This window comes from Sesamum indicum, linkage group LG10 (genome assembly GCF_026168435.1).
Source record: "Sesamum indicum cultivar Baizhima isolate 11 linkage group LG10, ASM2616843v1, whole genome shotgun sequence".
Lineage (NCBI taxonomy): Eukaryota > Viridiplantae > Streptophyta > Magnoliopsida > Lamiales > Pedaliaceae > Sesamum > Sesamum indicum.
This window is the reverse complement of record NC_142666.1, coordinates 21,669,650-21,697,648: the sequence shown is the minus strand read 5'-3', so window position 1 is coordinate 21,697,648 and position 27,999 is coordinate 21,669,650. Positions and strand designations below refer to the sequence as shown.

Sequence of the window (27,999 nt, the reverse complement as noted above, 5' to 3'; positions counted from 1 at the left end):
CGATTGCAAATTGCTAGTAAAGAACAAGAAGCAATTTTTGGTGGGCTTTGTGGTTTGTGGACTTGAGTTCCAACTCTCTCTCTCTCTCTCTCTCTCTCTCTCTCTTCTCTCCACATACACAAACTCGCAGCCCGTCTGTGTTCTGTGACCTTCTGGCAATCCAACTATCTTTACTCTGCCAATATTTAGAAGGTAGGTTCTTTTATCTATTCCTGTCCTTCTCTGTATAATTTTTCTCTGTTTGTGATCTGATTGTGCTTCTCTTCGAGTTCTAAATGCTTGAAATTGTTTGCATATACAATCCATCACATGGGGTCTCCTTTTTATTCGTTTCCAGTCCGAACAAAAGGACAAGAAGGAAAATGAATCCTTTGGGTTTTTGAGTTCAAGAATCCTTGACGCAGATGAATTTTGGACCACGTATATTCTTTTGTGTTCTGGAAACATGCACTCTGTTCGTTGAAACCAGTTAATTCATTGCTGCAATTTTCTTTTTTACTTTTTTTTTCTTTTGAAATTTGACATCTAGGTTTGTAGAATATCCAATAAACTTTCTTTTTTGTGAAGCATAAGCAAATAAAGTAACGAAAAATGGTCCCAGTATTAATTCTTTTGGTAACAGAAAATAAATGGAATATTTGTGCTGCAGGTGTTTGTGGTGTTGGTGGGAGAAGAGTGAAGAGTGAGAACTGCAATTTAGGCGTAGCAAGAAAATATCAATTCATCTGTTGAGAGGAAAGGGTCTATTTGGATGTCTCTTAGGATAAAAGCAGTTGTAGATAAGTTTGTGCAGGAGCTGAAGGAGGCTCTGGATGCAGACATACAAGATAGGATTATGAAGGAAAGGGAGATGCAGAGTTACATTGAGGAGCGTGAACGTGAAGTTGCGGAGCGCGAAGCTGCCTGGAAGGCTGAGCTCTCCCGTCGTGAGGTACTCGATTCACCCTCATTTGGGAAAGTGGAAATGTATCTCTTGGGTAGCTAGGTTTTTGTGAATACACCAAATCACTAGAACTACACACATTTTCTAAATATTAACTTGTTAGAGATTCTAACCGCTGGTAACTTATTGTGTTCAACCTGCTTCTTTGATCTACAAGGCTTTTTAGTTTTATATCTTTTAGAGACTCTGCAAAAAATTTTCCTAGATGATGTACCCTCCCCCCGCCCTCCCACCCCTAACCCAAGAAAGAAACAAAACGATTATTCTGAATTCAGTCTTGATTTGATAAATTGAAATTTATGGAAGATATTTTATGTTTAGTGCTGGGAAAGCAACTTGTATTTCTTTTCCTGTTTATCATGTCACTCCTTAGCATCCTGCTCTGTTTATTTCTTGGATCTCACGTAGCATTAATTCTGCAACAAAGGTTGCTGCTTCACGGATTTCATTTAAATTTGCCTTTTTGTTGAAACAACTTTCCAATATTTATGCCTGCTGTGGTGTAAGCTCATGAGGTTCATTGCTATATAATTTCTGGCGAGCTGAAAGAGTAATGGTTGTCAATCCCAAATACTGTGAGCTACTTGTCAGTTGATATGTATATTGGTTTGTTGGTTTTTAAACAGGATATAGTATGTTTATGAGTGGTGATGCAGGTTTTATAAGGAGTTAGTATTGATGGATAGGCAAAGAACCAACTTTAGACCAAGTATGGAGATATCACCATTATTTTCCAGTCATGATGCCTTCTTCCCTCTCCAAACAAGACAGATTAGATAGACGAGGTTTCATCTTTGTCTAGCAAGGGTGAAAAGGTTATTTGTTTTCTGTTGCTTTTATCAGCTCTAGGAAAATAGTGGTTGGTTCTAGAAAATGCAACTATTTAAATTGCAATAAAGTTCATATTTTTCAAGGCATCTTTGCAAAATACATATTGCCTGAGGGGGACATGGCTTTCCATTTCTTTTGGCTATTCGGGTGTTTGTCAGTTATTATATGTAGCTTGATTGGATATGGTTAGTAATACTCCACACAGTTCCTGTTTCCTAGTGTTGAGTGTTCCTCATGTCTGCAAGACCCATTTAGTCCGTTTTTCCAGTTGTTCTAAATCATAGATATTGACTCCAGCATGTTATTGGTGCCTCCAACAAAATTCGACAACATTTAATGAAGATAAACTTTGTCAATGGCTGACCTTGTTTTGAACTTTTAGCAGCAGTCCTCTTAACACCCCTTCCTGCTTATCTTGCTGCATCTTCTCCTAATGTTTCTTACATCTAGGTTACTTGTTTTCAGGCAGAGATTGCTCGGCAAGAAGCAAGGTTAAAGATGGAGAGAGAAAATCTTGAGAAAGAAAAGAGTGTGCTGATGGGAACTGCATCAAATCAAGACAATCAAGATGGAGCTCTTGAAATAACTGTTAGTGGAGAGAAGTATCGGTGCCTCAGGTTCGCAAAGGCGAAGAAATGAGACGTCCAACATTCAGATTTCTGAATTCTGATACTGGCTTTTGCTGATTTCCAATCAATTTGTGTGAAGGACGAATTGAGAATGATGATGAGCTGCGTGTCAATTGGAGGAGAACAAGAATAGGGACTTATGACTCTTAACCATACATGTTATCAAAAAGATTGTCCTCCAGAGGCATGATATTCTCAACACACACTTCATTTTTTTCAAACACTATCATCTCATGTCATAAAAGCCTATAAATACATTGTTTTGTTTTATTGATGTTCAAAGTCGGGTGTTGCCGTGGACGAACGTGAGGGGTTTAGCTTCATTAAGAGCAATGAAGATTTGAGAGCTCTATAAACAATTATGCCATTGTAATACGATGGATTTATTGTAAATTATAAAGTTACTTAAAAACAACTATTTGATCGGCCCATATTTCACTTTTTACAATCTTTAAATCAAAATATTTCCTTTAGAAACTTTCAGTATATATATATTGAAAGGAATGAATTTCCTTTTGGAAAATAACGGATTTATTTATATGATAAGCCGAATGCCCAGGTACACGGTGAAAAAAGCACGTTTCCATCATTAAAATTGGGGTAAAAGTGATATTAATCAAATTTTGGGGAGCAAAATGGAAAAACTAACACCAAGTCTACACTGTTGTTTCTGTACTATGAACAATTTTGGCTTGACTGGCTGATTTGCCAGCCGTGTTTGCTGTGGCCGACTGTTCCTGTCGTCCTTGGGAAGGAAGAGAATTAGCGAGAGAGAGAGAGAGAGAGAGAGGGGCAGAGACTGCGCCTATCTATCTTTACTGCTGCGTTTCTATTCAATTTTTATCGTAATCTTTTTCTTGTTTTTTTCTCTTTCCCTAGTTTTGTTGCTCATCTGTGTTATCGCAACCTCTCCGCAGCATCTTTATCTGGTAAGTTCCGTTTAGTTTTATTATTTCTAAAAAATTTCTCTCTTTTTGTTGCGTTTCAGCGATTTTTTTCTTATCTTTGGGCCTTATTACATGGTTTTATAATGATTCAAGCATGTAATTTTTTCCATTGTAGTTTGTTTCATCTTTTCTGCGGCTTTAGGGTTTTTTGGTTAAAGATGAACCCCCTAAAAATGAATGGGCTTCAAGGATATGGAACTCAGAAAAGCTTTATTCAACTTTGGAATTCTGCTCATGCAATCATCTTGAGCATTCTTACCTCATGGCCGTATCAAATTAATGGATAAAATTGCAGTTATAAAAGGGAAAAACATGTGTTCAGAATGATTAATTTTTTATTATGCTTTGTTCTCATTAATTAATTTCCCATTATTATTTTTAATCTCATTTTCTGCTTGTTATTCACTAATCATAATTCAGGCCGAACTTGAAGAAATTGGAATTTTATGGCTTTTAAGATGATGAAGCTACTATGCTTCCATATTTATTTGAAGTACATTCAGCTCTGCATCACAGGTTCTTCATCTTTTTCTGGATAGAGTTTTAACATGCACTTACTGTACATTCCTAGGCAAATTTCCAATTGAGGGTTAACATTAGCTGATCCTTTGGTCGCCCTTTTTCCTTACAATTTAGTTTTTACCTATTTGGCCAGCTTCTCTCTTTTCTGTTAAATTTAGCTATCAACTTAAGTGCTATTTCGTGTGTGTATATTTCTACTTTCCTTCAGTTACTCTACGTACGCCCATTGGTATATATTAACTTTTCTCATTATTATTGTGACAGTTTTATCTTCAACGATGCCATTGGCAATGAGCTAAATTGAATTCCCAACTTGCCTATAACTGAGACATCTTACGCTTAATGGCTAGGAAAGGAAACCAACAAAAGAATGGGTTAGATCAGCAGTCACCAACCCATAAAAGAGGACTTTCAGATCCTCCTCCTTCACCTTTGACTACTAAAGATAGAGATCATGTGAATGACAAAGAGGTGGATTTGGGCAAAGATCTTCCAAATGATAGCCATTCTATGTCTTCCACAAAGAGCATCAGTGACATGGATCATGTCCAAGATGGGAAAAAAAGTAAGAAAAAGTCTAGGAAGTCTCAAAGAAGAGAGAGAAAAAGTATGGATGAGACAGTTAAGGCCAAAGTGGTGCCATGTAATGGTGATACTGAAGTAGACAAGAGCAATATATCCACAGCTGAAGCTTCAAATATAGAAGATAGAAGCGACTTGCCTCATGTTCCTATTTTAAATAATATGAACATTTTTGGGAACTTATCTGATACCCCGGATACAGAAGAAGGGTTGGGAAAAGCGGAGTTCCCTGAGACAGTGGTTTTTAAATACTTAAGGACTGCAGCCCTTTCTGTAGCAAGGTCCTCTGCCGACTGGGTAGTGAGACATAAACCTACCTTTGTCGCCCTAAAATCTAAGACACTAAAGGCCCGTGATCATGTCCGAATGAAGATCCAACGTGCACAACCTATCATATTCAGGTGGATTGTGCATATTGGGAATATACTGCTTCTTTTGTTTATGGTCTGGTTGGACTGTGCTTTAAGGGGCATTGATTCCTTTCTGCGAATGGGAACAACATCATTTTTCTCGGTTGTATGGTGTAGTGTTCTTTCAGTAATTGCCATGGTTGGGATTGCAAAGTTTCTACTTGCCCTGGTATGTCATTTGCACGTTATCTTAAATGGATTGCCTATACATTTCTCCTGCTGTAGTAGAGCTACAATTACAGAAGTACACCATGCAACCTTGCAGAGTTATTTCTGGAGTTTATAGCCCCACATGCTCTGATGTTCTGAGATTTTTTAGGCATATAGCTTCCCTTTCACTAATGAAAATTAACTTGGATCATTTTGAATTGATGGTATTAACCAACAGATATATCTGTCATATTGTAATGAACTCCAATTTTATGGTGTAATAAGTGGCCCAGAATTATGCTCTGAGGATGCAGCAAGATTCCCTAGGTTCTCTTGTTGATGAATGTACCTTTGTTTTGTGTCTCTTATCTGTATGTCATGGATTATGCAGGCTGTAGCTGCTGCAGTTGGACTATTTCTTGGGCTGACACTCACAGTTGTACTGACCGGCATTGTTGGATTGATTTTCCTATGGTTTTATGGGAGCTTTTTGACAACGGGGTTTATTATCTTCCTTGGAGGTGACTATTTTCTGGAATGAGTAGTTTTCTTTATCGTCTAAATGTCATCTTGTTTTCTTATGTGGAAGATTTGAAATTCAAGTAATATTGACACTGAGATTGGCGGTTCGTGAAAATGCAGGATTGGCATTCACAACTACTCATGATCGCCTTGCACTCTTTATTGCAAGTGCATATTCCATATATTGTGCATGGAATTATGTTGGATGGCGTGGTTTAGTTTTGGGGTTAAACTTATCATTTATATCAAGTGATGCTCTGTTATTTCTCTTGAGGAACATAATAAATGAGCAAAGAACACCAAACAGCTCCACAGAACAAGCAGCTGGAGTTCAAGGGCAGCCATCCTCTTTTCCTAATGAGTCAGTACATTATTCTCCCACTGACACTGATGCTACTGGCATACGGGCTGATCGTAGCGCAGGAGCGCCTTCAACTAGTGGATCTGATTCTGAAATGACATCTGAAGATGAAGTTGTTAGGTTGTTGAACTGTACAGATCATTATGCAGCACTGGGCTTGTCCCGATTTGAAAATATTGATGTCTCAGTTATCAAGAAGGAGTATAGGAAAAAGGTGAATGTCTGCTTAGCTTGATATGATTGCTTGTAATCATAGTAATAATTACCTAAGAAGTTAAGGAGTAGATGTGCTTGCTGGCCAGTATCAGTCAGTGCTTAACAACCTATAGACATGATAACTTAAGACTGCATAAAAGAAGTAGAAGTTTTTCCAGTTGACCAATTCTTTTTGGTTGTCAGGCAATGCTTGTTCATCCTGATAAAAATATGGGCAATGAAAAGGCTGCTGAAGCTTTCAAGAAGCTTCAGAATGCTTATGAGGTACTTTCTCTTGGTATCTTTCGTTCATCCTTTATTTTCTTTCCAGATCAGGTTAATTTAAAATGTTTTAAATTGTGATTCTTGAATTTGAGATGCAATTGTTTCCACAGGTTTTGCTAGATTCCTTCAAGCGCAAAGAATATGATGATGAGTTGAGAAGAGAAGAGCTGCTGAATTATTTCCGTAAATTCCAGAATACTTCCCATGAGGTTTGAGCCTTACCTATTTCTCCTTTTCAGGATAGAACTTCCATGGCTATTTTCTTGCTTGCACTTCCATTAGAGAAATGCACTTTTTGTGATATTGTTAAGGCAGTAACCAAACCCCTGGTGAACGTTATCGTTTCACATTCTTATAGTGTACAGGATAAGACTCTGATGGCAATTTGCTTTACTTTGTAATCATTTTTGGTTTGACGGAATTGCTTGCTATTCCAACTTAAATAGCAGATTAAACAGGACACTTAGAATTGTACTTGGCTTAGGCTTTGCTTTGTATTCATTGCAGAATAAGGGGCATGGCTTCTTTAAGTCCAGCTTTACTCGTACAGAAGCTGACAGTGAGGACCTACTGGGAGAATCTAGACGAATTGCATGCAAAAAGTGTGGCTTTTTTCATTTATGGGTTTGTACTAAAAAATCAAAATCAAGAGCAAGATGGTGTCAGGTACTTCACCCTCCTTTTAACATAAACAAATTTATGCCATCAATGTGTAAGTCACTAAAGAAACCTGGTCTGTTTTGTATTAGCCTCTTTTGTTGATTTCAACAGAAGTAAATCTTCTCTGGATTCTGATTCTGCTATTTGCTGATGCTATATTGAAGGAATGCAAAGATTTCCATCAGGCCAAGGATGGGGATGGATGGGTCGAGCAGTCCTCACAACCCTTTCTCTTTGGATTACTCCAGCAGGTATGGAGCATAGGATGATGCTGCAGTTCTCTCAAAACCATGCAGCTGATAAAAGTTTCTTACTACCTTCATATATTGCTACCAACTTCTTTAGTAATAATATATTCAGGTTGGAGCTCCCTCTGCGTATGTGTGTGCTGATGGCAAGGTGTATGATGCAACTGAGTGGTACATTTGTCAGGTAATAGTTTTCTTCTCTGCCAGCACCTCAAATCATTACTTGCACTTTCCATGTGATCATGAAAAGCAAGTCTTTTCTAGATGGAAACTGAAGGTCTGAAGCACACTCTTGTTTGATGTAATTGGGCAGTCTATCTGTATAGTAACTATCTGACGGTTTGAAGTTGACTCATTTCTTTTGCTTTTTCCAAACACAGGGACTGAGATGTCCTGTCAATACTCACAAGCCAACCTTTCATGTGAACACAAGCGTCACCTCAAAGAACGGCCATGGGAAGGCAACTAATTCAGGACAAAAGGGTGGGATTCCAGCACCTAAGATGGAAGAGACAATGACGGAGGAGGAATTCTTGGAATGGTTACAAAACGCAGTCCAAAGTGGGATGTTTGAGACTTTTCAAGGCAGTACATCCGAGAGTCCTACCGGGTTTAGCCCCAAGAACAGTGGCGGCAGCAGCAGCAGCAGTGCTAGTAGCAAGAAAAAGAAAAAGGGAAAGAAGCAATGGTGATTATATTTGCTCTCTTGCCCACCAATCCAAAATACTTTACATTTCTTATTTGTAGGCCAAATAGAGGTGTACTAAACACAACACAAGGCCAAGTTAATTGTATACCTACCTACTTCCTAGTGAGATGAATTGAATTCTTACTCTTGAGCTCGCATCAATCAAGAGATTGTACAGCATTTTGCCTAAAAATCGTCCCGTGGACGGATTTGCCCACAAGATGGGCATGAAATGAACTCCCATAAAGTAATTAACATTTTGTTGTGAGGAGAGTATTGTCTTTTTTGCAGCCCAACAGATAACAACAGAATTATTCGTTACTATATTAGGGAAACTAAATGCAAGAGGAGAGTTCCATGACTTGGGAGTGTACGGAGCTTAAATACCCTAACAGCCCCAATAGATTCTTCAAATTGCCCAAAAATCCCTTCTCCCCTTAAATCCTTCTCTCCTATCTACTACTGCTCCAGAGAACAGTGTAATGGAAGCCATCGCACTGAAATCTCCTCAATTCGCATTGAACAGCAGAAATTACTTCTGGGGATCAGATAATGGACGCAGATGCCCTTATTTTTCGTCATCATTTTCTTGCTTGTTACCATTCTTTTCACAGAAATTGAGGTTCAGGAACAATTCAGTTGTAGTGACTGCTGCCAAGAAAGAAGATAAGAACAACAGTAAAAAGAAAAAAGGAGACAGCCATAACTTCGTTCCCAAGCCTGATGAAGCCACGGGCCCTTTTCCTGAAGCCGTGCTTCTCAAAGAGGTTATTCTTTTAGTTGCTTTTATAGATTAATCGCGCGCGCGAGCGCACAATTGTTTGGTGTTTCGGGGTTTCTGTTTTTGGTTTGTTTTAATGTTGGGTTCTTTTGTTTTCTCGTATTGATTGTAGTAATGGTGCTTTTTTTTTATATTTGTAATATGGAAAAGACAGCATGCGCATCTCTTGTGTTCGTTTCAAGAATTCATTTGTATGTTCTGTTTTTCTGTCTACCCACAGACAAGTTCAGAAGCAAATGTTAGTTTTCATTTTGTTTAAAGTTGAGTTCTTTGAATATTCTTTTTCTTTAAATATGGTTGCTCTTTTATATTAGTATACCAAGGAGAAGAGCTATCGGTAGGGGATTTTCGTAGCTACGAATATGCTTATGGTGGGGACTGGAGAAGGTCATCAGCTGTGGGAGTATTTTTAATTGAACCAATTTGTAAACATGGGAACCTCAGTTCTCAGTGATTCAGTAATAGAACGTGGATTTTGTTTCTTATTCCTTAAGATTTTTATGCATAGAGGCTTAAGTTGTTAAAAGTGTTGATGATTTCTTGTGTCTAAAGAAGAATATATAATCAACTTGTCCTTATTCCACATTTTCCCAATTGGTTTTGGCTGATTTGTCGATTGTTGCGGCAGAGGGAGGTTGAGGAAGATGGTAGGCTTATGCCAGCCTTTGCAGATGCAGAAGAACGTGAGTTCTTATTATTTTTCTTTTTCCCTTTTCATTCTATTTGGTGTTTGCTTTATAGTGTATCTGTTTAACAAAGAAGAGGGAACGAAACATGGTATATGGAAACTAAAGCTATGAGATCGAACTTTTCTTTGCAGGCGAACTCTTTGAGGCTTTGAATCTGCAGCTTGAAAGTGATATGGATTTTGATCGAAGTAAGAATTTGCATTACTATTTCTTATTTTCTTTGTGCTTATTGTAATGAAAATGTGAACAGACTGTTTACATTTGGGAGGGAGTGATAGTTGAAACCTTAGGCTAATGTGCACTTGATTACAATCAAAGAAAAACATTTGGCATCAACCATGTCAGACCCAAAAAGTTCCTACAAGTCGTTATTTATCTTTGCTGCTGAATGGAATGGGCTCGAATGATTAATTTTTTTCCCTTTTTTCCGGTCAGTGCGACACTATGAAGTGGTATATTTAATTCATGAGGATTACAAGGAGGAGGTTGAGAAAGTCAACAACAAAGTTCAAGGTGATTTTTGCTGGGTTATGTAAAAAATCTGACTTTCTGCATTTGGTAATAGTAGCTGTAATTCTAATTCCCTCTCTTCTTTGTCACTAATCTCCTTGTTTTCACTATAGCGTGAAGCTATAGGACATTCCAATTCTTTTGCGATGTTTTCTCATTTATTATTAAACTTTTATATAGATTTCTTGAGGGAAAAGAAGGGCAAGATATGGAGATTCAGCGACTGGGGTATACGTAGGCTAGCGTACAAGATACAGAAGGCAAAGAGTGCTCACTATATCCTAATGAACTTTGAGCTGGAAGCCAAATGGATTAACGACTTCAAGAGCATTCTAGACAGAGACGAGAGGGTCATACGACACCTTGTAATGAAGCGGGACAAGGCGGAGACTGAAGATTGTCCTCCACCTCCTGAGTTCCACACGTTACGTGCTGATATGGATGATGATGGCAAGGAGGAGGATATAGATTATGATGAGTATGATGATGAAGAATGGGATGATGAGGGTGATGCATACAAGGATGATGGAGGTATTATCTATGTTGATGATGATGCAGGTGATTTAGAGATGAGTGATAATCTTGGAAGAAATAAGCAAAAAGCTGAGAAAGTAGGACGATAGTTTCTTGTACGCATGTTAGTGAAACTTTTAATGTATGGTTCGGCTTGTAACATCCAGTTGTTCCTGCGATAGATAGCTGGTTATAGGAAAACAGTTTCTTTTTATGTTGAGTTCTCCTCAAGTAATTACAAAGGAATTAGATCTCAGTTTCGGTTGTTGCATTCAGGCAACCATTTGATTTAGAAAAATGAATATTGACTGAGTGAAGTGCATCGACAAACTATTCTTATTTAACTGAAATCATATTAAAACGTGCTTGTAAATTATGTGGAATTCATATTGTATCCATGGCGTCATCCAGGAAGCCCAAACCCCAGGACATATGTACAAGGAGAAGAAAAGAAAGGTGAAAAGAGAAATAAGCAGCCTTCGGCTAAGTGTAAGAACAACAGAATCACTACAGCACTAGTGTAATGGGCACACAACTGCAGATTATCATCTACAAACGCCATTGAATAATCAATGGCTGCATCTTGGACTCTGGATTAACATGCCATCCAGGCAACAACTACTTGAGGAAGGTCCATTAACAAGATCCTAGTCAAAAAATTTGCATCCCCTGTGGTCAGCAAAGGTGTCCTGATATATTCCTTTGTTAGTCAGCCTTGGGCTATAACAGAGCTGGAGACTTTTATAACCTTTTCATATAATCATATTTACTTACTTGCCAACAAAACATTCATATGGTTCACTGCTCCAGCATACCCAATCTTGCTCACCAAACTCCGGACCAAGAAATTCCACAGCGAAATATTCGGGATGATTCCTTCTCTTATCATTCTATGAAGATAAACGCTGGCTGCTTCTAAATCTATCTGCTCACTCATCCCACATATAAGGCTGTTGTAAGCAACTATGTCAGGGCGCAAGCTTACCTTGCTCATCGACTTCAGAAGTTGCATGGCAGACCCAACCTTGCCACACTTAGAGTAAGCATGAATTAGCATGTTTAGTGTAAAAGTATCAGGCTCGACTCCCTGGATTATCATTCTCCCAACAAGCTTCTCTGCCTCCTCTAGCTTCCCACATGAACACAGACCATGTGTAATAGTGTTGTAGGTTACTAAATTAAACTTGATTCCCCTTTGCTCAATGTCGCTGATGAGCTCAAATGCACGTTTATTGTTGTTAACTTTGTATAGAACATCCAACATTTCGTTATACGTGGTAATATCAGGCGGACACCCATATTTTTCCATCTCATCAAACAAACCCATAGCCCAATCAACTCTACCTTTCTCACATAAACCCTTGATAAAGACATTGAATGTAACTGTATTTGGTGGGCACTTATCTGTTACCATGGTTCCAATTAGATCATAAGCTTGGTTGAACATGGAATTTCTACAGAGTGCGTCTATCATGCACGTGTATGCAACCACATTTGGACGACAACCAAGAGATATCATCTTGTTCCATATCTCAGTCGCGCCAATCAAATCCCCTGACTTAGCAAAACCATCAATGAGGGTACTATAGGTTGTTATATTTGGAAGGCAGCCATTTGCCTCCATCTTCTTAAGAATAGACAAAGCCTCATTCATATTACCAGCCAAGCAGAGGCCATGAATTAGCGTGTTATATGTGACTTCATTTGGTAAAATCCCATCACTGAACATTTGAATCAACACATCAAGAGCTTCCCGTAATCTACCTTTCAAGGATAGCCCCTTTATCAAGGAAGTAAATGTGTGGGTATTTGGATTACATCCTCGCACAAACATTTTGGCCAAGATGGCATGAGAGAGCTCAATGTTACCTGAATCAGATAGAGTATTCAAAATCATAGTGTATGTAATGACATTAGGAGTAACTTCCCTTTCCATCATCTCATCCAGTAACTCCAAAGCTTCATTGGTCTTTCCTTCTCGACAGTATCCATTAATCAATGCGTTATACACAGGCACACTCGGTATGAATTTCAAAACCAAATCTCTTGCCTCTTTCACCTTACCATATTTACACAAAAACGATATAATAGTTGTATAACTTACATTATCAGGTTCACATCCCTTGTTCGACATCTCCCCAAGCAACCGACGAGCCCCAGCCAAGCTATTATTCTTGCACAGTGCCTTCAACAGAATATTATACGTATACACATTTGGCTCTAACCCATCTTTCTTCATATTAACATATAGTGGATTGATCATATGAAACCTATCCTCACTAAGCAATGCATCCAATAGATGGTTATATATCCTGACTGTCGGAACACAACCAAATTCACGAATCCTATAAAACGTTTTCAGTGCCTGCTCAGCCGCCCCAACACAACTGTAAGACTTGATCACACTAATAAATAAATCTTCTGAACAACTAATACCTTCCAACTTCATCTGTTGCAAAAGGTATTGCACAGCATCCATCTCACCTCTGTGCCCCAGTTTTTCGATCATCATGCCATATGTTAAAGGGGTGTGCTTAAAAGAGCTTGAATTAGATATGGATTTAAAGTACTCCACTGCTACCGCAATATCATTTTCATTTTCCAATCTCTTCAACACTTCAGATTCTTCAATAAAAACTTTACCTTTATCATTCTGTTCACTCTGCGGCTGAAAATCAAGCTTTGGGTTTGTGCTAAGTACAAACGGGATTGAAGGCTTATGCACTTTTAACAATAAAGAGCACCCCTCCTTCAAATACATTATTGCTAGAACATACAAAATTAGAACTAAAAAGAGTAAAATTGTGACAAACTCAATAACAATTCAAATACTATAATCGAATTCTCTGGCCAAAAAGAAGAAAAGGTCCAAGAAACTGAAAAAATAAAGGATAAATCTCTGAGGGTTTCTAAGAAGTGCGATTCAGCTCAATTGCAGTTGCGTTTGCAAGCATACTACAAATTTAAACTGTCAAAGAGAGAGAGGAAACCAAAAGATACAATCTTTGGCCAAAAAGAAAGCAAAAGATCAATCTTTCAGCTATAAAATAAACGAAAATAGTCAGAAATTACCTCAAAAAGGAAAAAAGTTGAATTGGAGTAAACAAATTAGGCCCCCTTCTTAATTTTCTGTTTACTTGAAAATTTTTCTTGCTTTTGTGCGCAGCTCTATCTTGGTTGATGAACTGAACAGGTCTTATGGGCTTCAGGCCCAAAATCAATAGGGGTTTAAATGGGCCACCTATTGGGCCTAAATATTTGGGTCCAACATAATTCGGGTCAACCCAAATTTGGTTTTAATTAAAAAACATGTTAACCCGTATATCTCTGAATCAGGGGTGTTTTACGAAGCGGAAAATTTCACCCAGAGCTGACCGATCTTTCTCGTCTCCCTAAGCTGCTGAGGTACTTGCTTTGCCTTAATATGTATACTGATGCCTTTACGTTTATCCGTTGTAGTTTTCAGAAGATTAATTTGTGATGTTCAAAAGCTACTGCCTTTTATGCAGATCTGTTCAACTTCTGAATTCTTTTTATTTTCGCATGATTTTTTTGTATCACTGGTTTTTAATGGTTTGTGATTTCATGACCCACTTGAAAGCTGAGATCTTTATTGTGGGTTGGTAAAAAATTACTTGAATTTTGCATCTACTTGTGGCTGAATAAATCGAAATACTTGCTGCATTGTATTATTGTTATTAACTTTTTTGGGTCTTTCACTGTGCAAGTCTTTGTAATCTTATTGACATTTAAATGTCTCCTGATGGGATTGCAGTTTTATGGTTTTGTAGATTTGTTATGTACCGTGCTTGCTTGTTCTAAATACATTTGTTATCAATTAATTGTCTTTCTCTCTTTTCCTATTGTCCTTCAGAATTGTTGCCGAGAATTGGAAGAATAGAAAGCCATGGCAGTCCATGAAGATTCAAATCCGCACAAAAAGAAATCAAGTGATGCCTTGGATGAGATACCGACTTTCAATGTCGAAAACATGCAAAACAACACGAGAGTTATTAATTATAGGTTTGATTATTGCCTTACTGTTTTGTCATTTCACAGAATTGCAATTGTGCAGTGCCTAATTTACTAAAGAGTTACATTATGTAACTTTGATGACAAGTTATTACTCTTTTCTTTAATAAAAATGTCGGCTTGGAAACATACTGAGACATGGTCACTTCTTCTGTTTCAGCCGCACGTTCATGTCTATTATAGGTGGAGTAATTGCCGGAATTTTGGGATTCACTGGCCTGATGGGATTCATCTTCTATTTCCTTGTCATGGCAATTACAACTGTAGGACTTGCTGCCAAGACAGGGTTTGCTGTTCATTCTTATTTCGATAGCTGGAACCGGATTGTTCTTGATGGCATTTTAGGTGGACTTCTGGTATGTACCTTTTCAATATTTCTTGGCTGATTAACTTCCAAGCTGAAATGTCTTGACTGTTTATACATAACTGCATTCTTGTGATATGCACTTTCAGCAAACTAGTTCATGTGGGAAAATACATGGCTTCCCTCCATAATAAAGCAGTTGCAGTATAAGATCGTCGGTTCATGTTGAAGTATTTTATTCATCTCTCCGTGAATGATCTAGGAAAGACTGGTTGTTAGTTCTTCCAAACATAGACTTGTAATATGATCTGTGGTAGTTACATTGGTATTGGTAGTGTATGGAAAAAAATGCGAGTGGGATTGTTATGAATCTTACGATAATGTAGCAGAAGATGCCAGCTTTATCGTTGCTTTTGCCTCTCTATGGGATTGGTATAGTATTGAAGCAGTACAAACTGGTTCCAGTAGATCTTTCTCAGAAGTTGTCATAGCATAAGTATTACATTTGTTACTTGTGGTAAAAGATTGCTGATTCCCTAAATTGTATTATCTTGACCATTTTATACAGTTTACAAGAATATAAAAATCTTTGTGGTGCATGTATTTTCCTATTTTATTGATATTCATTATGATTCTTTTCACATTTTCACCATAATATATCTCTAATTGTGGCTATTTTATCTCTTGCAGTCGTTCGTGCTATTCTGGACGTATCCTTATTCTCTAAATTTCTTTGTGTTTAGACAACTGTCGAATTTTTCTCTATTCCTTTTTCTCAAAAATTAATTAGAACTTTAAAGAACGTAAACAAACTAAGCCTTGATACCTTTATGTTTGTGTCCGAAACTAACAGAAATCTTTTGCAGCCATTAGCCTGCTAACTAATTGTAGCATTTGATTGCTAAACTGGTGCTTTCTGTTGGCAGCACCAAGGACAAGGATACGTCTACCTTTTTTTTTCTTCTTTTCTCAAGTAGCATTGTGCTTAGAAATTCTCTCATTTGTACCAGATATTGCACCCTTTCCTTGACATCGGAATAGATTTGCCTATGACATCGTGCATATTTTCTGAAGAATGTGGAATGAAGATTTGTGCTAAGTTGCTGCCTGCAATGAAATGGTACATGAACTTGCACATGAAAGCACTGGAGCAAAGAAAGAGGACTCAGTTTTGATTTCACAATGTTCACCATTAAATCATTAACATTGCTTTATGCTCATTATGATTTTTAAGTTTTCTTAGCAGTGTAAGAGTGCTGGTCTGCAGAAATAGCATCAGCTGTTAACTTAATTTTTCCATCAGAGAATGCTTATGTACTTCAGCGTCTTGATGAATTGTCTCTCGTGTTTATTCTTAGATACAGAGCACATCTCTGTAATGGTTGATTGTATACATTTCTCTCAGGGCGTGTGTGAGAGCCAAGAATGTATATAACTTTGTGGTTGCTTAAAATAACTGGATTTAACCATTAAACCCTGACCTGAAGTTATCTGACAATTTGAAATTATTGATATTTAATTTGTTTGGACAAGTTATATTTCTAATCTTTTCATTCTAATTTTAAACTATGTTTTATTTAATATTGATGAATTTTAAATTATTTTCAACTCGAGTAATTTAATTTTTTCCCCAAATTCTTCCTTTTAACTCTAAAGCCATCAATTCAAATGCACCCTTACCCTAAAAGGACGAGAGTCCACAACTCCCTTTTTTATTGGCAAGAATTGACAATTTGTATTATGGGTTTTATTTTCTCAAGATCAACCAAAAATTCTTCTACCATTCATCTATTAAGCAGCAGTTTCTACGCTGACACTCAATGATACTAAACAGAATAGTCTGAAATGGCTCAAAATAATTATCAACCAAATTATTATCCTATACCTCAATTGCTAGGTTTTTTATAATCGGAAAACCGAAACTATTGGCAATAATGGCTTAAACAGCCCAACTATAACTATACAATTTAAGAGAAACTCCCGTACGCCAAAGCCAACAATTTAAAAATTGCTTGATTTGATGATCGGTTAGGTGTCTATACTGCATCAAGAAACCTTCTGTTGCATGGACCATATTGGTAGTCTTGTTTCGTTATAACCGTCGAAAAATTCACACCTGCAATTTCACATATACCAGTAGTTAGACAAATAACAAATAATCGGAGTGAAATCTCACAGGGGCAGAATATTACATTATTGATTAGAGTGCATGTTCTTGATTTTGAAGCAGCTATAAAAGTAAACATTAATGGCGCTATCAAGAATGGTGAAGTAGCCAATAATCAGGCAGGCTAAAAGATATAACAGGAATCTGGGTGAAGACTTACCATCACTTGAGGAACTTTGACTAATATGACTGCCAAGATATATAAAATCCCTGCTATCACCACAGCTGCAGCTAAGTTATGTCCCAGACGTTTATTGTCCTTAGTTGGCACAAATGTGGATTTCAATGTATTTGTCAATTCAAAAAGCCTACAAGATACCTGCAAGGTTCAGCAGATCAATCCTTTATCAGTTCATGCATTAGCTTACACTGCAAAAATTAGACTTAACAGAAAGAAGGGCATGGAAGAGACAGTACCGCAATGTATATGGACGTAGTGAGCATGAAGTTTAACAGTGGATAATTAGGAATCAAGGAAAGCAAGAGCTTTGGTTGACCATCTGGCACACCGGACCTGCATTGCTCCAGTTCAAAATTATTATTTTTCATAACCCAGGGGTAAATGTACAGTTTTGAACAGCTTAGAACCATATTTCTGGCATTTATAATTACCTCTACAATTTTTATGAAATAAGTAAATATATTATCGGTGATCAAGTAAACAAGAGAAGCATGATTCTATCAAGTTTCTAAATTTGCCTTTGTCCTCTGTAGTCCTGCATATGTATGTTCCAATAGAATTCAGATGATTACTGAGAATATACATACACAGTTGATACATTCATACCTTAACCATATATGGATCTGTGAGATATAAGTCTCCAAAGTGACTTTACCAAGCCACCTGTTGATAAAAAAAAAGTCAACTGTCTGGTTGAGTGATCTTATTTGGGGGGGGGGGGGGGGGAATCCAAATTATATTCTTCATCGAACTGCTTTGATGTGATAATCTTATCACTGCATTGATACTTACGCAAAAAGTGTCAATGTGTAGCAGCGGAAATGCTGGGTCACATTTCGCAAGCATATGTATACGCTGATGAGCAGAAACCAGAAAGAAGAATCCTGATCAACATTAACTTCCCAGAGCACTTGCAACATATCTAGTGTATGAATAATAAAGAGTCTGGAGAATGTGCATACGTTATCGGAATCCATGATGTATAAGGATGATACTTGTTGTAAGTAATCTTCGGAAGCTTGTATATGAATTCCACCCATAGATACCCAATCTGAATCAAAAAATTGTTTACACTGTAACATGAACTTCATATGTTCAAGAACATGCTGAGAGAGCAATGCATACCGTCAAAGAAATTATAATAATAATAGTTTTGATTGATATCCGGCGCTTTGTTTCAGCTTCTTCCAATTTTTCCATCCATCTCTCCACCTGAAAAACCATTCTAACGGCTCAAAATGGCAAAAGATCAACAAGATAAACTCCAAAATGGATAGAAAAGACAAATACTGACTGCCCAGTATCCGGCGTACAAACCCAAGAGTGGGCAATGGACCAAAAACTTACCGTTGGATGGTAATATGCATATATCATCCCAATTATCCAAATATATCGATCAAGGCCTGAGCGGAAATGCCATTCATGCAAAAGCGGAAATTTGACTTTTGAGGCTGGGTCAGTGTAACCTGAAACACATATTTCTCATGTTCAGAGTGAGACATATATTCACACTCAGAAGGCACAAAGTTCGTAGTACAGCTAGTGACTAACCTAGCAGGAAAGTGAAGGGACCCCAGAACAGGTCAAATACCCCGGGCACTTCCCATATAAGAATGACCACCAAGAAGCAAGCTAGAAATTTTGCAGCTATAACAGTTCCCCGGTCATTATACTTGTTGAAAATACCAAGGGCCCCATACACCATCAGTGTGAAGAGAGTGTGCATGGGGCATATGTAGTATAGCATGTAATTGTTATTAAGCACAACGCAGCAAAAGAACACCAAGAAATTAAGCCGCCACATCATCTGTCAGCCAATCTCGATCTCTCAGAATCAATTTAGAATCCAAGAGTTCGACAAAGGAAATTACTGAAAACATTTGCGAAAGAAATCATACCTGCATAAACCTAGCAAGGCTAAAATCCTTGCGAATGTAATAATATGAGAAATTCCCAAATCCTGTCATCCACACATATGCAGCAATGAAGACCCTTATGGCATTGTAGATCTCTGTGGCAGCGAAGTAGTGATACATAAGAAATAAGACCTGCACATACAGGGATAAATAATCGAAACTGTTTATTCCAGCCTGAACATGCCATGAAAGTACTAGGTATGTGCAAAATGTCACCAAAAAACAGCTGAATACATCCAGCTGAAATTTATTCTGGGAACTGAAAGCATACTCATTTTTTAGTGGACAAGAACCCCTAAAAGATTGAATGGCCTCTAAGCTTGCAGAAGCAATAACCGCATACGTATAAAATGACAAATTTTCCATTGCTTTCTATTTGTTTGAGGGAGCATTCCTTGTTATTTGGCAAGATATCCAAACAGAATGAATAATAACAAGGCTCCCAAGCTATACAATGCATAACTGAACATAAATCAAAATCATTTCATTTAATTATAGTTCTACTCACAACCCGTTGAAATGGTTACAACAATCTAAATATGATAAAGTGCTCCCTATATCGTCAAATTGTAAGGGTAAAGACACTCCTAGAAGTAAACACAGTAGTTCACCAATCAAAATTAAAGATGGAAATACAAATGATTTGTCAGAAAATTACCTGCATCCAACCTTTCCACTCCTCAGTTTGATGCCTGTTTAGATACATTATTGACTTCCCAGAGAATGGTGACTTGTCATTATGTATCTTGAAAGAAGTAATTGCTGAAACTATGATGAGAAGGAAGTACAGGAACAAGAACAGATCCCGGTTATAACTCTGCCAACACAAATGACAATTTCGTTGGAAAAGCTTATCAACAAATACATAAACCTATCAAATGAATTAGCATACAAGAGCAGATAAAATGTAAAGCATCATGTACAGTGTCATTGCAGGTTAAGATCATTTAAACCAGTAAAACAGGAGGAAAAAATCTTAAGCTCTCCATTTCATTACACATCCCAAAAAGAACCAATGCAAGTCGGGAAAAAACGGATCACTTGAGAAGAGCCATGCAGGGAAGATATGTTTGTATTCTTGTGAATTCACTCAGGAATCCTTCATTTTATGCAAATCCAAGCTGGAGAATTGTTTCCGTGCTTGTATGTTGGTGGTAATACCCAGTGTAGTTTGGATGCAGTAATAACATTTGTTGTGGAAATCACTTACCCTATAAACACATTATCAAAACAACACATGAATTTGGGTTTTCAAGCACGATCCTAGAAACTCAGCTATGAGTTGCAAGCTGCTAAACTGCCCACATGATCCGATAAAATCAGGTATGAGTTTCGAGCTGCTAAATTGTCCACATGGTTCCAGGTTATCAGGTATGAGTTACAAGCTGCTAAATATCCCCACGGGACTCATGAGATGGTGGACTGAGGGAATGCAGAAGAAAACAGGAACCTCTATGTGTCAACAACATTGCAGATAGAATCACTGTGAACCAAAGATCCATTAACTTGTCAATTTGTCAAGCATTTTCCTTTATTTTCATATTTCCCTGAAATTTTTTGTGTTTCCCGTACCTTTGCTTGATTATATGTCCAAAGATAGCGAATACATAATTAGATGGTTATTGTTCTTTGTTGTATCCTTCATATATGAGATACCAATTCCCTTATATCATTCACATAATCCACACAAAACAAATGACTGAATGTGTGGTCCTACTGCCAAAAACGGGTGAAGATATGCATTAAAAAAGAAAGAGAAAAAAAGATAATCACATCCAAACCTTTTTTGATTCACCAAGAAGATTTGTGCGATCACATATGTAAAAGTAGACTAAAAGGGCACCAAACTCAGATCTGCAGGAGATAAGCTAAAAGAATAAGAATGAAGAAAAGAAATTTAAAAATCTCATCTTTAATCAGAATATCTATAGCTCAGAAGTTGAAACTGCATGCTTACATAGCTCTCAAAGTCAATCGATTTTCCAGCAAGAAGGACTCATCCAACGTAAGAAACCTGATTAGATAGTGAATTCACAGTCAGCTACTTTATCAATCCATGAAAGTATAGTACAATTTTCACAAACCTAATGACATGGGATGTTACGGATGAATTCCGCTCTCTAGGAGAGGCCGATTGGAGGCCACCTCCTTCCAAAAGAACAGCTCTGTCATCTTCTTTAACTGTTCCAGCTAACTCAACCAACTTGCTATCAGAATTCCTGCCACTGAAGTATGGAAATTTAGGGCGAGCAACTCAAAAGCAGGCAACATACAGGGAACTGTATATCCATTTTCAAGTAGTAATGCAAAGAAAAGGCATGTATAATCTTGTCTCAAGATCATTCAGAAGTCACCTAACAGCACACTAACTCATTAAAGTCCGTGAATTAAGTATTTGTCTTCTACATATCAAAGTTTCACTAATGATGATTCAATAACCATTGCAGAGACAGACCTAATCTTTTCAATATATTCAGCAAATGCAACTCCGTTATTATCTCATGAATATTTTCCAATAGACATGCGCACCAGATTAATATTCTTCTCAAATAACGTTCCAAGTGTCATTGTGCATTTACTAATGCATTAAAATCAGATCAAAGTGACAGTGTTCTTTCAACTTACTGCTTGGAAAATGAAGAATTTTTCCTGTACTCCAAATACTCGGAGTATAACCAAGCAGCAAATACTGGAACTATTCCAAGGAAAAATGCCACCTGCATTGGAAAAATTAAGAAATAAATAAAAGATCATGAAGCTTATATTTCAATAGTGAAGACACAAAAGCATGAAAATACGGAAATATTTTTTAAAAAAAAACGCAAAATTCACATAAAAATTTCACATTTACATCACAAGCATTTCACCACATCTACTTCCAACTAAAAATCTTCAGATCAACTGCATAACTCACAAAATCCTCCCATTATGCCACTCAAACACTACCAAAACACTTGCCAAACTACAATCACATCCGATAATATCGAAAAAAAAAAGCTCAAATCTCGCATAAAATTCCCACGCATGTGCACACTTAAAGGAACAAGTAACAATCGACTAACCTGACCAGGCGTTAACGGTCCGTAGATCACCATTTTCTCGGCAGTCACTTCACAACGACTCAACGAGCATTACAAACTCAACAATGGCGCGGGAAAAAGGAGATGAAATAGAATCGAAGGTAAAAACAACACAGATCTGAGTGAAAATGGATAAAAGAGCAATTGGCGGTGGGATAAGAAGTGCTATATTCTAGGCGTGTAGTTAGATTCGGTGTCTATATTAAATAATAATTATTAAACAAACAAAGCGGCAGCAGCCAGCAGCAGCAGCAGAGGAGTATACTTCAGGTGGTTGGCAGATCACAATTCAGCTTCAGCGTGTGAGTGATCGGGTGCGTTTTATTTACTTTCTCTATTTCCAAATATTCTATATTCGGGCCCATATGTTCTGGGCCCTATGCAGCAAAATATTCATAGCCCGAAATAAAAAGAAATTTATTGGTTTTGATGGGGAAGATGGAATTTTGTGTCGGCAGCGGCAGCGACTGTGACAATCACTAGGAAGAAGCGTAGCCGTGTACTCCTTTGGATGTATTTTTTCAATAACCATTTTGCTTATTTTATCTAATTATTTATTTATTGTGATCCTTGAGTATTTAATATTTATTCTGATGGTTGTGGGGTTAGGTGTAATTATTAAAGTTTGTATCAAAATTTTGGAAACAGGACCTTACAACTGGGATTTCTCATAAATTTTTTATTTTAAATTGAGTGATAAATCACAATTAGTACAAGATAACTCAAACTTACAACTGGGATTTATTTAATATTGCATCTATGTTGTTCCGTGTAGTTGGTTTGAATATTATACATGTACTAATTCACATCAACAATACTATATTAATCGTACATACCAATTTTCTGGTCAAAAGAAGCAGGACCTGAGGAATTTTTCATGTTATTCCACTTAATTATAATTAAAATAAAATAGAATTAATGAAAAAATAAGGGAGTATTAATGGATATTTATAGTTAGGTCATATTTACTTCTTGTGATAAAGAGTGATATCCCTCATAATCTCATATAATAACTTGTTTACATATTTTTTGGCCAGCTTGTTTGATCAGGGTCGCAGATTATTGGTCACCTTGCTTCCTCAGAAGGGTAGCGGACCTGAGAAAAGAAAGCAGATCGTTAAGCTCATTGAGTGGCCCCCATCTAAAACTCTCTGATGCTTAAGACAGTGAGGTATTCGAGATCGAAAAGAAGGTAAAATGCGATCTCAAAGTGATCTAAAGTGAGTTATAGTGTAATAAAATATCTTACCATAGATGGATTAAACGCAAGGTATTTATAATGCCCCAGTGGGTCCCTAAGCATGCCTGAGAGGTCCACTCGTATTCTGCCACGTGTCGCCATCGTAACTCAATGACATCATCTTGATCAACAGTCTATAAATATGGGTTTCGGGTCGAGTTGCAAATCTCGATCATAACACGTGACCCGACCCGACTGTCTTAGTGGGCAAGATTTTTTGGTCGGGTCAAGGATCTGGATTGTGACCCGAAACCGACCCGATATACTGACCCATAGATCTCATATCTTTGGGTAATCTTGTAGTTTTGAATTGTTTCAGGGATATTTTTGCCTTTTTTCATGGTAGTACTCTTAATCCCCCATCATTACTTTCTCAATTCTTCTTAGTGTATGATTATGCACTAAGAGAATTTGAATAGTCGCTTATTTTGGGCCATAGGATCCATTTAGAGTACTCTACATCCAACTGTCCCTTTGGGCACCCCTTTTCATGATCTACCGCATATATACACTTGTCATTTGACTTGTTCTTCACTTTATTCTTGTGAGCTGCTTTTCGAAGTGCGATCAGTTGGGCTTCCGTATACTCTTTCACTAGGTACTCTTTCTCAATCTCCTTTAAATTTTCCTCATGTCTCATAATTTTAGTTCAAGCTCAGAGTCTAGCTACGACTCCCATTCTTCACGGTCATCCGTGACCTCGCCCCAACCCCTTGCTAAGATAGGTCCTTCTAGTATTCCTCCTAGGGTAGAAACTGATATAGAAATTATGAGTCCCACAAATAATACCCTTGAATAATATGAAGTTATGATGTCTAGGGACTCATGGGATAGGACCGTTAGTACTCTGAACATTGCCTCTAGAGTGATTAGAGAAAAATATTATATCCCTAGAGATTTTGATATACTCCTGACTCGATCTTTTGATAGAATGCATCATCCTCCTGAAGGGTTCTGTCCCTTATCCATTGCTCACCTAGAGGCAGGTCTCCGTTTTCCCCTCCCTCAACCTGTATCCAAAATATTAAGCCAATTGGAGGTGTGTCCGATGCAACTAGAATTCGCCATATACTTGCGTTTATATTAGTCATGCACTATCGTCAACTTGAACCCAATTTTGATAACTTCTGATCCCTTTATAAATTCACGACCTCGAAGAGGTCTGGTGAACGGGGATTTTTCTATCTTACCTCTAGGTCAAACTGTAGGTTCTTAGATAAAATTAAATCCAATGTAGGCCTCTAGAAGGATAAGTTCTTTTTTATTCGTCCCCCATCTGGTTAAAACTAGCTTTTTTCCCTGCGCATGGGGTGATTTAAAGCACCCGAGACTTATGGGGGGGGGGGCTAGATGACGATGTAATTAATAGTGTCACCCTTTATTGGTACAAGGCTGATAAGCTTTTTGACAGAGAGCATCCTGAAGTTGGTTGATCTGTCTCCAGCACTTCTCCAAGTCCGAGGTTCGTTAGGTGATGGTCTTTTACTAGCTTGTTGTTTTCTCCCTCTTCTACTTATGTATATAATATTCATCTGACACCTCTTTGCAGATCATATCATAATAAATGCTTGAATTGTTAACAGAGCTCGTGCTAAGAAAGGCACTTTACCTACTAACATTGCTGCGGGAGCTGGTTCTTCACAACCACCTCCGGCTACTCCATCGTAGGGAGATCGTGCTCCCCATCTCAAGGGAATGAGATCGTAGACACCTAATCGAGTTTGACTCCTGGTCTTTCTTGGTAAAGAAAAGAATGAAACTTTGTGAATGTATAATGATTCTGTTATTGGAGTTTTGAGCGTACAATGTTGATCCCTTTTTCTTGATTTTAGATGTTTGCTGATAAGAAACAAGAGAGTTGAGTTTGAGAATTTGATCGCAAGGTCTCTGTTGCTGGATTTCTCTGAGAAATCTGATTCATATGAGTGCTCTTCGTGGTGACTTATTAAAGAGTAGTCTACAGAGACATAGAGAGTAGCAAAGAGAAACCCTAGACTGATGATGACGACTCGTCGATTTGGTCTATTCCGGTGGATAACAGCAGCACTAGGGATGACGATGAAGAAGAAGAGGGAGAGAACTGTCCCGAGGAAGAATGTGATGACAATTATTATCAATATGAAGAATAAGAAGGGCATGAATTTGGTGAACATAATGTTGACCTGCTTGACAAGCTTTATAAAGGAATCAACAAGAATAATGTGAAGGAGGGGCCAAAGTTTAAGGGCAAACACATTTAGTTTATTTACAGCAACGATGATGAGATTCAAGACGAGGAGCAAGTGTGTGGCAGTGATGATGCATGTGAATCACCACTCATGGATGCTTCTTCACCTAGTTGTGGGATGTTGCATTTGAAAGGTTTATCGACGCCTAAAGGGAAGCATCTCCGATTTCCTCAGGAATTAGAGATGAGGGATAGATGAAATGTTGTCGTCATCATGGGTTGTTTTTGCTTCTGATGATGGTTGTTGTAAAAATTGTGTGGCCCAAATTTGCCTGAGGCCTAAAGCCCATCGCACTGGATGGCTAAAACATCTCGGCCTACTTAGCTTCCCGGCCCATATCAACTATCCAAGCCCACTTCCCTTACTTGGCCACCAGTCTGATCCGGTACCACCTCTTTAAATATGATGCCTCTCTCGCTCTTAGTAAAAATCCTAGCCCTAATTCCCGAAGCTTAGATTCTTCGTCTTCTATCTCCTTCTGTCCCTGGTCTTGGTTTCTCTTCCGTCATTTCTCGTTTCTCCCTCCACCGCCTCTTTTCTCGATCATCCCTTCTGGCTATTAATGGCTAGTCCCTTAAATATTCGATTTCATTCTGGTTCAAACTAGACCTGAAATCTTATACTCTAATATCTCCTATGGGCTCCCAATTAAAAATTCTTAGTGAACTAACCTTTGTGGTTGATAACGATCCTGAGTTGATATGTGCTTTTGTATTTCTATGTTTTAAGCAACTATGAGTTGGGTTGCAGGCCTTTGTGGCGTTTGGGTTTACAGTATCCGAATCTGGCTTTCTGAAACTAAGATCTTCTATCTTTTCTTATTCCTTTAACTGCTATATTATTTACAATATAAATCTGTTTGTACTTATATAGATCTATAATTATTTTTATTTTTTATTCTTATCTTGTTGAATAATTGTGTAAGAGTATCAAACCCATTTATTTTTTTTGTAATAGTTTGATTGAAGTTGATTTCTGAGCTTTATTGCTGGAGTTGATAACCAACAGTTGTCTTCCTTGTGATACCATCATGGTTGTCTAAGATTGTTTCTATTGTTTGATGATTCAATTGGTTTACAATTGTGCTGATGATGGCTTGGGAAAAGAGATGTATTTTGCTGCTTTCATTCTAACTGATATATATCAATTGGTATTGATTTTATGATTTCTTGAATTGGCTTCTGGCTATATCAATCTAAATGTGTGATGCTTCCAGGCTTTGAGAATCATATTCAGAAAATCATAGAAATGTACAAAAATAATTAAATGTTTTTAGATAAAGAAATTTGGATACTTTTAATCATTCAACATCATGCATCTTTTGAATTCAACATATTTTGAGCAAACCTGGAGGCTGGAGCACAAAATGAAAACAGGGAGAGAAGGTGAATGGGAAATGAGGGATTAGATTGATTTGACATCAATTTTATTTTATTTGAAGTTAAAATTGTAATTGTAGTTTCCAATCACTTAAATAATATAAAACAAGTAAATACAAAATACTTGGATTATTGAATCTATCCTAAGTTAATAAACAGTTATTAAATATGTAGTCAATCACAAATTAATATTTTGACACTTAAACAGTAAACATGGGCTTAATTGATTGACAAAGTCAGCTACGGCCCACGTGTATTTGCGTGTTACCAAGCCTTATCACCACTAAAATTTTACTTAAAAATCACAATCACAAGTACGTCAGAATCATCATATATCCAAGATATGCATATATATAATTGCTCTCTCTCACCATCAACAGCCCTCTCCCATGGAATATTTTCTTCATACCATATAGTGCCGGAAAGTAGTTAAATCCAGCTGCAGAATCAGAGGAGCAAAGCCCGGCCGGCCCCTTGTCTCAAGGGATGTGCCTAGGATTGAGCTGGTACTGGTCAGCTTTCAGGTGGCCGGAATTTGGTCTTTCCACAGTACTTTCATCCATATTCCGGTGGCCGGAACTCCATTTCTCCTACTTCTCCAGGGGTGGATGGAGTGTATGGATGGAGGAGGTGTTATGGGGTGTAGTGTCAGCGGTGGAGTACTTAGCTTTGGCTACCATGCTTTGTTATTTCTTCATATTTTGTGGTTGTACTTTATGAATCATTCATATTCATATTGGTATGTATAGGATTAGGATTAGGATAAGGATATATAGGTAGGAGTACTACTTTTTTAATGTATTTTTTTGGTATTAGATTTTTAATCGTCTTTTATTTGGTTATTTGTTTTAGTTACTTAAGATTTAGTTTTAAAGAATCAAAGATTATTATTTTCTGAAATTTTTGCAGATAGATTAGATGTAGAGTCCCACAAACTCTATTATATGTAAGTGTTGGTAGAAATTGTGGAGTTTTAACATAAAAAATAATGTAGATCATCACCATT

At 37.4% G+C, this 27,999-nt stretch overlaps 6 protein-coding genes and 1 long non-coding RNA gene across 10 annotated transcripts; 5 read left to right on the top strand and 2 right to left on the bottom strand.

Annotated features, from left to right (window-relative positions):
* Window positions 1-30: 30 nt before the first annotated feature.
* Window positions 31-2,685, top strand: LOC105178867 (beta-mannosyltransferase-like protein). Its single transcript, XM_011102429.3, has 3 exons — window positions 31-192; window positions 650-931; window positions 2,240-2,685. Exons 2-3 carry the CDS (start codon window positions 752-754, stop codon window positions 2,411-2,413), a joined length of 354 nt encoding a protein of 117 aa, XP_011100731.1. The 5' UTR covers window positions 31-192; window positions 650-751; the 3' UTR covers window positions 2,414-2,685.
* A 338-nt stretch (window positions 2,686-3,023) lies between these two features.
* On the top strand, window positions 3,024-8,117 carry LOC105178865 (Chaperone DnaJ-domain superfamily protein). 2 transcript variants are annotated; one of them, XM_088885711.1, is made up of 10 exons: window positions 3,024-3,332; window positions 4,223-5,033; window positions 5,406-5,535; window positions 5,657-6,111; window positions 6,297-6,377; window positions 6,488-6,586; window positions 6,885-7,043; window positions 7,202-7,288; window positions 7,398-7,469; window positions 7,666-8,117. In XM_088885711.1, exons 2-10 carry the CDS (start codon window positions 4,383-4,385, stop codon window positions 7,975-7,977), a joined length of 2,046 nt encoding a protein of 681 aa, XP_088741837.1. In that variant the 5' UTR covers window positions 3,024-3,332; window positions 4,223-4,382; the 3' UTR covers window positions 7,978-8,117. The 2 variants fall into 2 exon arrangements, with proteins under 2 accessions (XP_088741837.1, XP_011100725.2); XM_011102423.3 differs by having other exon boundaries at window positions 3,025-3,332; window positions 4,137-5,033.
* Window positions 8,118-8,316: 199 nt separating this feature from the next.
* LOC105178864 (Translation elongation factor EF1B/ribosomal protein S6 family protein) lies at window positions 8,317-10,722 on the top strand. The gene is made up of 5 exons (XM_011102422.3): window positions 8,317-8,740; window positions 9,383-9,437; window positions 9,575-9,631; window positions 9,879-9,956; window positions 10,134-10,722. The coding sequence occupies exons 1-5, from the start codon at window positions 8,456-8,458 to the stop codon at window positions 10,574-10,576; spliced, it is 918 nt and encodes a 305-aa protein (XP_011100724.2). The 5' UTR covers window positions 8,317-8,455; the 3' UTR covers window positions 10,577-10,722.
* Window positions 10,723-10,923: 201 nt separating this feature from the next.
* LOC105178868 (Pentatricopeptide repeat (PPR) superfamily protein) lies at window positions 10,924-13,625 on the bottom strand. Its single transcript, XM_011102431.3, has one exon. It carries the CDS (start codon window positions 13,225-13,227, stop codon window positions 11,233-11,235), a length of 1,995 nt encoding a protein of 664 aa, XP_011100733.2. The 5' UTR covers window positions 13,228-13,625; the 3' UTR covers window positions 10,924-11,232.
* Window positions 13,626-13,731: 106 nt separating this feature from the next.
* On the top strand, window positions 13,732-16,159 carry LOC105178869 (Rab5-interacting family protein). Its single transcript, XM_011102432.3, has 5 exons — window positions 13,732-13,871; window positions 14,341-14,489; window positions 14,659-14,854; window positions 15,493-15,512; window positions 15,844-16,159. The coding sequence occupies exons 2-5, from the start codon at window positions 14,374-14,376 to the stop codon at window positions 15,872-15,874; spliced, it is 363 nt and encodes a 120-aa protein (XP_011100734.1). The 5' UTR covers window positions 13,732-13,871; window positions 14,341-14,373; the 3' UTR covers window positions 15,875-16,159.
* A 479-nt stretch (window positions 16,160-16,638) lies between these two features.
* RWA2 (O-acetyltransferase family protein) lies at window positions 16,639-22,379 on the bottom strand. Its single transcript, XM_088885712.1, has 16 exons — window positions 22,129-22,379; window positions 21,692-21,783; window positions 21,151-21,291; window positions 21,024-21,080; window positions 20,848-20,920; window positions 19,725-19,883; window positions 19,049-19,198; window positions 18,702-18,957; window positions 18,498-18,616; window positions 18,276-18,362; window positions 18,113-18,201; window positions 17,943-18,005; window positions 17,757-17,813; window positions 17,387-17,483; window positions 17,130-17,288; window positions 16,639-16,918 (listed from the first exon to the last, which is right to left on the bottom strand). Exons 1-16 carry the CDS (start codon window positions 22,159-22,161, stop codon window positions 16,913-16,915), a joined length of 1,638 nt encoding a protein of 545 aa, XP_088741838.1. The 5' UTR covers window positions 22,162-22,379; the 3' UTR covers window positions 16,639-16,912.
* LOC110013293 (uncharacterized) lies at window positions 22,326-27,893 on the top strand. 3 transcript variants are annotated; one of them, XR_016067769.1, is made up of 4 exons: window positions 22,326-22,460; window positions 23,184-23,338; window positions 24,798-24,857; window positions 24,970-27,893. It is a non-coding gene; the product is annotated as an uncharacterized LOC110013293 (long non-coding RNA). The 3 variants fall into 3 exon arrangements; XR_016067768.1 differs by having other exon boundaries at window positions 23,184-24,857; window positions 24,970-25,127; window positions 25,219-27,893; XR_016067767.1 differs by having other exon boundaries at window positions 23,184-24,857.
* Window positions 27,894-27,999: the final 106 nt, after the last annotated feature.

Bases quoted from the DNA above. Each gene is read 5' to 3' on its own strand.
- LOC105178867 (XM_011102429.3), top strand. From the start codon at position 752: ATGTCTCTTAGGATAAAAGCAGTTGTAGATAAGTTTGTGCAGGAGCTG. The intron at 932-2,239 runs GTACTCGATTCA...ACTTGTTTTCAG, and splicing joins CTGAGCTCTCCCGTCGTGAG to GCAGAGATTGCTCGGCAAGA.
- LOC105178865 (XM_011102423.3), top strand. From the start codon at position 4,215: ATGGCTAGGAAAGGAAACCAACAAAAGAATGGGTTAGATCAGCAGTCA. The intron at 6,378-6,487 runs GTACTTTCTCTT...TTGTTTCCACAG, and splicing joins AGCTTCAGAATGCTTATGAG to GTTTTGCTAGATTCCTTCAA. The intron at 7,044-7,201 runs GTACTTCACCCT...GCTATATTGAAG, and splicing joins CAAGAGCAAGATGGTGTCAG to GAATGCAAAGATTTCCATCA.
- LOC105178864 (XM_011102422.3), top strand. From the start codon at position 8,456: ATGGAAGCCATCGCACTGAAATCTCCTCAATTCGCATTGAACAGCAGA. The intron at 9,438-9,574 runs GTGAGTTCTTAT...TTTTCTTTGCAG, and splicing joins CTTTGCAGATGCAGAAGAAC to GCGAACTCTTTGAGGCTTTG. The intron at 9,957-10,133 runs GTGATTTTTGCT...ACTTTTATATAG, and splicing joins AGTCAACAACAAAGTTCAAG to ATTTCTTGAGGGAAAAGAAG.
- LOC105178868 (XM_011102431.3), bottom strand. From the start codon at position 13,227: ATGTATTTGAAGGAGGGGTGCTCTTTATTGTTAAAAGTGCATAAGCCT.
- LOC105178869 (XM_011102432.3), top strand. From the start codon at position 14,374: ATGGCAGTCCATGAAGATTCAAATCCGCACAAAAAGAAATCAAGTGAT. The intron at 14,490-14,658 runs GTTTGATTATTG...CTTCTGTTTCAG, and splicing joins ACGAGAGTTATTAATTATAG to CCGCACGTTCATGTCTATTA. The intron at 14,855-15,492 runs GTATGTACCTTT...TATCTCTTGCAG, and splicing joins GCATTTTAGGTGGACTTCTG to TCGTTCGTGCTATTCTGGAC.
- RWA2 (XM_088885712.1), bottom strand. From the start codon at position 22,161: ATGGTGATCTACGGACCGTTAACGCCTGGTCAG. The intron at 21,292-21,691 runs GTAAGTTGAAAG...TCCATACTTCAG, and splicing joins AATTCTTCATTTTCCAAGCA to TGGCAGGAATTCTGATAGCA. The intron at 19,199-19,724 runs GTAATTTTCTGA...CTGTATGTGCAG, and splicing joins AGTGGAAAGGTTGGATGCAG to GTCTTATTTCTTATGTATCA.